The sequence below is a fragment of the Homarus americanus genome, unplaced genomic scaffold, assembly GCF_018991925.1.
Source record: "Homarus americanus isolate GMGI-L3 unplaced genomic scaffold, GMGI_Hamer_2.0 scaffold14072, whole genome shotgun sequence".
In the NCBI taxonomy this organism is placed as follows: domain Eukaryota; kingdom Metazoa; phylum Arthropoda; class Malacostraca; order Decapoda; family Nephropidae; genus Homarus; species Homarus americanus.
In genome coordinates this window covers 1,502,107-1,510,127 of record NW_024754528.1, presented here as the reverse complement: position 1 = coordinate 1,510,127, position 8,021 = coordinate 1,502,107, and the positions used below count along the sequence as shown (strand labels likewise).

General features: G+C 49.3%; 1 protein-coding gene across 1 annotated transcript; it reads left to right on the top strand.

Moving 5' to 3' along the window:
• The first annotated feature begins 363 nt into the window (after nucleotides 1-363).
• LOC121855837 lies at nucleotides 364-1,511 on the top strand. The gene is made up of 2 exons (XM_042350989.1): nucleotides 364-512; nucleotides 1,013-1,511. The coding sequence occupies exons 1-2, from the start codon at nucleotides 364-366 to the stop codon at nucleotides 1,509-1,511; spliced, it is 648 nt and encodes a 215-aa protein (XP_042206923.1).
• The last annotated feature ends 6,510 nt before the right edge of the window (nucleotides 1,512-8,021 follow it).

Sequence of the window (8,021 nt, the reverse complement as noted above, 5' to 3'; positions counted from 1 at the left end):
ATGGGTTTTATTCTCAGGTCTCTGTATCTCGGCTGTGGTTCTGGTGAAGAGGTGTCTTTGTCTGTGACGAATCTTAGGTTTAATTTTGGGACCACCTGTAATTTAATATTTGAGTGGTGCTCATAGTATGAAGAGGTACTGCTGGGTAAGTTAATATCAGTTGATAAATGATAAAGACCCTGTACGCGAGGAGGGGGCTGGGGTAGACAGGGGAGGGCTAGGGGTAGACGAGGGTGAGGAGGGGCAGGGGGTAGGTGAGGCAGGAGGTGACGATAAAACGACATGAGACATCAGAAGGTGAGAGAACGACAAAAACGCGAGAAAACAAGGAACGCGGGAAGATGACGACAAGGAACGCAGAAGATGTGGAGCAGGAAGATGAATAAAGGCAAACAGGGAAGACAAGGAAAGCGGGACGACAAGGAACCTAGGAAGATGAAGACAAAAACGGCACAACAAGGAAGAATGAAAACAAATAAAGTTATGGTGATTAGTGCCAGTTATTTTCACAAGTATGGTGTGTATGTGTGTGTGTGTCTGTGTGTGTGTGTGTGTGTGTGTGTGTGTAATAATAATAATTTATATTCAGTTATTAAAGGCTTGACAGCCAGAGGCTGAAAATATACAGTTATACTTGGGATGGGTTACAGATACAATAATATAACATAAATGACACAAATAAAGACTTAACTAGATGGGAATCAAACACAGTTCATTTCAACATAGTGACAGTGCAAAGGCAGTGTTTACTGGGAGTGAATACACTGATTATTACAAGTTATTGATAATTTACAATAGTTACTGGGCTGTTCTTATAGCGATCAGTTCGTGCACGTATGGGCTGGATGTGTAAAACTGTACTCACACGTATCTGCATATCGACTAGTGTCTTGGTTGGTGTATGCTGGGTGTGTACATGTGTACGTGGTTCTGGGATATACACACGAGAACAAGTGACGGTAAAAACTTCAATTAAGACGTGAACAAAGAGTCTATACGACAGTCCTTTCAGGACCCGACGACCCGACGACCCGTACACGACGACCGAACGACCCGTACGACGACGAACGGCCGTACACGACGACCTAACCAGACGTAATGCAGACGACCAGACAAACCCGTACACGACGACCGACAAGACGTGCGACGACCAGACACGCGACAGCGACCTGACGAGACTTCACGACGACCGACGATACGTACACGACGACCTGACGAGACATGCACGACGACCCGACGAGACGTACGACGACCGAACGACCCGTACACGACGACCCGACAGAGAATGCGACGACCAAACAACCCGTACACGACGACCTGACAGAGACGTGCACGACGACCCGACGAGACACGACGACCGAACGACCCGTCACGACGACCCGACAGACGTACGACGACCGAACAACCCGTACAACCTGACGAGACCGTACACGACGGCCCGTACACGACGACCCGACAGAACGTACACGACGACCGAACAACCCGTACACGACAATCCGACGAGACATTAGGAATAGGACGAGTGTAGTGCGTAATTGGGGACCTCGAGGCAGGCAGGCACGGTGGCCCTTCGCCTACAGTTGGTGGTGAACTCACCCTCACCAATACCTTCCCAGGAATAAAAGTCCATCCTGGGCGTGAGGGAGTGGCGAGGTCAGTAGACGGGTCACAAACACCTCGGGTCAGGGCTACCTCATCCGTCACACCTATGTCAGTTAACACACTACCCCCACCCCACCCACGGTCACCGACGCACCTGGCCCACCATAATCTTCCTACATCACGGAGACAGTGAGAGGTGATCATGGGTAGTATGGGTCCTCCTCCCACCCACTAACCAGTGCGTCATAAGTGGCTTTATGGGCGGGTTTTTTGGTTGTGAGACAGACATATTGGCTGATAGTCCCCCCCCCCCCCCCCTCCCCTCTCTCTATTATTTAACCACTTCCCTTCCTCACCTCACCCACCTCATCCCCTTGACTCACTCTCGACATTCTTGGTGATGCCCCCACCTCACACACACACACACACACACACACACACACACACACACACACACACACACACCAAGACATTTCCCCGTTATCTAGCTTTGTGTGTGTGTGTGGTGTGTGTGTGTGTTGTAGATACATCTGATTGTGTGTCACACCAGCCCAACCAAGCGAGCCAGTCCACCAACCAGCCAGCCACACCGTGTCTCTTTAACACATTACTAGCCACACTGTACTGTGGCTCGAGAGAACTGACCGACACGTGAATCATTACTTACAAAATGACTCATAAGTAAATCAATCCAGGATAAGAGTGTGGAGCATGTCGCCCACCCGCCTCACCCGCCCACACACCCGCCCCTACCCGCCCAACAGCCACATACACAGGGTCAACCCCCCACCCTCCGTATTACATAAATCTTGCTGTACTAAAATCGTTTATCTCGTGATAGGTGAAAACTGGGGATCTCATTTAGACCTTGAGGTGGTCAGGGGAGATTTGACTCACGCCCACTACACCATAAGAGCGACTCTGCCATCCCTCCGCCCACCTCCACCTCGTTTCTTTGTGCAATTCAATTACAATCGGTCAAGATCAGCAGAATTCCTGGTTTTTGTACACTCATTTACATATGTGACCCAATTTGACCTTGTATGGGCTGTGTCAGCGAGGGTCAGTGTTGACAGTGGCAAAGGTTGGTGGCCTGATGGTCAATGCTGCCACAACAACCATCACCACTGAGATAACCTTTGACCTCACTCATACCGCAACAACCAGTTAGTTAAGAAGTGTATTATTAACATGTTAGAACAAATGATAACATATGTATGATGATGATGATGATAATGATGACGATGATAATGATGACGATGATAATGATGATGATGACGATGATGACGATGATAATGATGATGACGATGATGACGATGATGACGATGATGACACGCGTATACAGTACCATGACACACGGTGACGAGACACTTGTACAGCCAACCCTTCATTAATAACGTAATCAAACGTAATTAACGCATCAAGGAGAACTAATAAGGCAAGGAAGGAAGGAAGGAAGAGGGAAGGAAAGAAGAGGGAAGGAAGGAAGAGGGAGGAAGGAAGAGACAAGAAGACAATTCATCTAACACAAGAGAGACAACTCACACCACCCAAGCACCACCCCCACACCACCCCCTCCACACCACCTCCACACCACACCACCCCAAGCACCACCTCCAGCACCACTCAAGCACCTACACCACCCCTGAAGCACCACCCCCAAGCACCACCCCAAGCACCACCTCCAAGCACCACCTCCGCACCCCCAAGCACCACCTCCACACCACCTCCACACCACCTACTTCAAGTGCCAGTAATAAGCAATTTAACTTTATAATCATTAGTGGTTCTTTAATTTACTACAGAGCGTCTCTCCTACTGACAGGTGTATATGGTATAATGTCTTGTTAACCTGTTTGCTGTACACACTGTCTCAAGTCTATAGACACTGTAAACAAGTAAACAGATGCACACTAGACACAGTACACGTACACACACGTACACACACGATCACATGTAAACAGATGCACACAGGAAGACAAAGTTTACATACACACAGTCATACACACATGCTTATAAATGTATGTAACTGCAAAAAAAATACTTACATACATACATAAAGTAACAAAATATTGAATATAACAAACAAAAACAATATAAATCAAACATAAAACTAATAAACACACACACACACACACACACACACACACACACACACACACACACACACACACACACACACACACACACACACACACACACACACACACACACACACACACACACACACACACACACACACACACACACACACACACACACACACACATCACCTTCACTAACAAATAAACCAACACGACAAAGAAACATAAACAACAACATTTAATTAACTAAAAACATAAAAACTCTGAATAATTTAACAAGAACAAATATATAAACTTTTCTCTTAAATCAATAAAAGACAAAATATTCTAAAAAAAAAAAAACTTTTAAAAATAAACGAAGAATTTAATTTTCCTTTATATATATATAACAAAAATACATAGGAGAGAAACGAATCAACAAAAAAATCCTTGTGAAGTCTGTCTGTGGTAGAAGAAGTGGTACAGATTTATAAGGAAATTAGGAATTATAATTTCATTTTTGAAGCATGAAGAAAAGTTAAAAATGCAATTTCTCTGTTTTATAATGACATTAGCGGGGGGTTCCAATCTCTGTGGAAGCCGCCTATACCGTTCTGGCCGGAGGGGGGAGGGGAAGGGAGGGGGAGTGGGGAGGAGGGATGGGTAACGAGGAACAGATGGAGGAGGAGGAAGAAAATGAGGAGGCAGAAGAAGAGAGAGAGGATAAGAGGAGGAGGGAGAAGTGAAGGAAAATAAGGAGAAAGAGGGACAAGATGAGAAGACAGAGGAGTAGGAGAATGGAAACGAAGGAAGGAAGGAAGGAAGGAAGGAGAGGAAGGAGTAGAAAGAGAATTCAATTAAAAACTATAGGGAGAAAAATTAATTAACTCGCCACTGAAAGATTCAACAAATCCCTCAAGGTAACACTCCAGTTCAGCCTCCACCATTAAGTACTATGGAGTCAAGGACCACCCCGTCAGCCTCCACCATTAAGTACTATGGAGTCAAGGAACCACCCACGTCCGCTCCCACCATTAAGTAAAATGGGAGTCAAGACCACCCCGTCAGCCTCCACCATTAAGTACTATGGAGTCAAGGACCACCCACGTCACCTCCACCATTAAGTGAGCCAAGGACCACCCACGTCAGCCTCACCATTAAGCACTATGAGTCAGACCACCCCGTCATCACCATTAAACTATGGTCAAGACCCCACGTCAGCCTCCCCATTAAATTATGGGTCAAGGACCACCCACTCCACCATTGTCTATGGAGTCAAGGACCACCCCGTCAGCCTCCACCATTAAGTACTATGGAGTCAAGGACCACCCGTCAGCCTCCACCATTAAGTACTATGGAGTCAAGGACCACCCACGTCAGCCTCCACCATTAAGTACTATGAGAGCCGGGCGCACCACCCGTCAGCCTCCACCATTAAGCATATGAGTCAAGGACCACCCGTCGGCCTCCACCATTAAGTACATGGGTCAAGGACCACCCCCCCCACCAACCACACACCGTCAGCTCCACCATTAAGCACTATGGAGTCAGGACCACCCCGTCAGCCTCCACCATTAAGTACCATGGAGTCAAGGACCAACCTGTCAGCCTCCACCATTAAGTACCTGGAGTCACACCTCCCTCAGCCCCACCATTAAGTACTATGAGTCAAGGACCCGTCAGCCTCCACCATTAAAGCAGATCAGACCACCCCAGTCAGCCTCCACCACATTAAAGGTCAAGACTACCCACGTCAGCCTCCACCATTAAGTACTAGGAGTCAAGGAGGGGTTATGAGGGAAGTAGAGACAGAGTGAGGAAACCCAGATACCTCACCATGACTACACACACACACACACACCACACACACACACACACACACACACACACACACACACACACACACACACACACACACACACACACACACACACACACACACTTGTCTTTGAAGCAAGGACATTAAGATCAGGTTGTGGTGTTGATATCTTATATACAGTTCAAAATCCACGACACTCATACAGACATTTTAAAACTGTAAACAACATAAGAAAGTGTTTGAAGTAGACAGTACAAACAGACGTATGGCTGATCACTATGATTTGGATTATTTAAATGCTGTTCAGGATGAAGATAGGATGCACAATAAACTAGTCATTTTTCGAAGCAGAGCTTTTAATTCACGCCACACTACCGCCACGCCACGCCACGCCACGCCACGCCACGCCACGCCACACTACTACCACACCACGTCACCAACACACACCACACTACCACCACGCCGCCACGCCACCACTACCATACCACGTTACCACCACACAACGCCACACCACCCCACACCACGCCACAACGCCACCCACACCACGCTACCACCACACAAACGCCACACCACCATCACACAAACGCCACACTACCACCACACCACGCCACACTACCACCACACCACACGCCACACTACCACCACACCACGCCACCACCACCACACAACGCCACACCACCACCACAACACGCCACCCACCACACCAGCCACACCACCACCACACCACCACGCCACCACACAACGCCACACCACCACACCACGCCACACCACCACACCACGCCACACTACCACCACACCACGCCACACTACACCACACAACGCCACACCACCACCACACCACGCCACACCACCACCACGCCACGCCATGCTACCACCACACAACACCACACTCACCACCACAACACGCCACGCCACACCCCAGTACAGTACCAGTAACACAACAACAATCCCTTCTTCCCTCACATCTCTCCCCACCTCCCTCCCTCCCTCCACCTCACTCTCTGCCTCCCTCAGTACCTTTTTCCCTCACCCTCCCCCCTGATCACTTCTTATCCCTGCCCTCTCAGTTCCCCTCGTCACCCCTTTTCACAGTACTTCCTTTTACCCTTTCTGAGCTCCTTCTTCTCCACTTATGACTTTTATCCTCTTCCTCTCACTGTCCCTTCTTCTCTCACCTTCCACTTCCTTATTCCCTCTCCTCACCCCTCTTTTCTCCTCTAATTCTCCCCTTGTTTTTCATCCATCCATCTCTTCTCCCCAAACCTCACCTGCTCTCCCCCTACCCCTTCCCACCATCTACCTACTTTTATCCCCCGCCCCTCCCCACCTTCTTCCCCCCCCCACCTTCCCTCATTAACCTGGGAATTTTATATTTGCTCATTTGTCCTTATTGTCGCCCTGATGGTCGATAATAATAAATCTGTTTAAAAACTCAAAGGGCAATTAATTTGGCCAGTGAAGCCCCCCAGTCCCGCCCCTCACCACCCCCCATCCTCACCACCCCCTAGCCCCTCACCACCCCCTCTAGCCCTCACCACCTCCAGCCCCACCCCCTACCCTCACCACCAGCCTCACCACCCTCTAGCCCTCACCACCTCTACCCTCACCACCCCCCCAGCCCCTCACCACCCCCCTAGCCCCTCACCACCCCTCTAGCCCCTCACCACCCCCCTAGCCCCTCACCACACCCCCCTCTAGCCCTCACCACCTCTACCCCTAACACCCCCCTACCCCTCACACCACCCTCCTAGCCTCACCACCTCTAGCCCTCACCACCCCCCTAGCCCCACCACCCCCTCTAGCCTCACCACCCCCTAGCCTCACCACCTCTAGCCCCTACACCCCACCCCACCACTCTAGCCCCTCACCACCCCCTCTAGCCCCCACCACCCCTCTAGCCCCTCAACACCTCTAGCCCTCACCACCTCTAGCCCTCACCACCCCCCTCTAGCCCCTTACCACCCCCCCTAGCCCCTTACAACACCCCCTAGCCCTCACCACCCTCCTAGCCCTCACCACCCCCTCTAGCCCCTCACTCACCTCTCCTCTCCGTCCATGGCCCATTACCACATCCCCTTCTACTCTTCCTCCTTTACTCTCTCTCTCCTTGTTCTCAGAGCTCGGACTGCCCTCCCTATCTGAGAGGATAGCTCTACTTAATACCATGTTTTGTGTCAAACTGAGTTGATGTTCTATCTAAGTAATCCCGACCATCTCGCCAACCTTTCACAAAAGACTCTCTATGGGGCGTGGCTTCATAAAAGTGTTGCAGATCTCTTGAAACTGAATGTCCCAATCACCCCAGACGAACCCGTTAATGCCATTCCTCCTTGGCTGGATATATCAGTTCCTATTAATTACACCTGTTGGTAGTAAGCAAATGTTAAACACCGATGTGGTGAGATGTGTCACACTAGAAACTATTAACAGACACATAGAGAGTATTAAATCAAGTGAATGTTATGCTTTTTACTGATGGTTCTGTGCAGACAAACACAGGTAGAACAGGCTGTGCATTTGTAATATAAAGAAAAGGA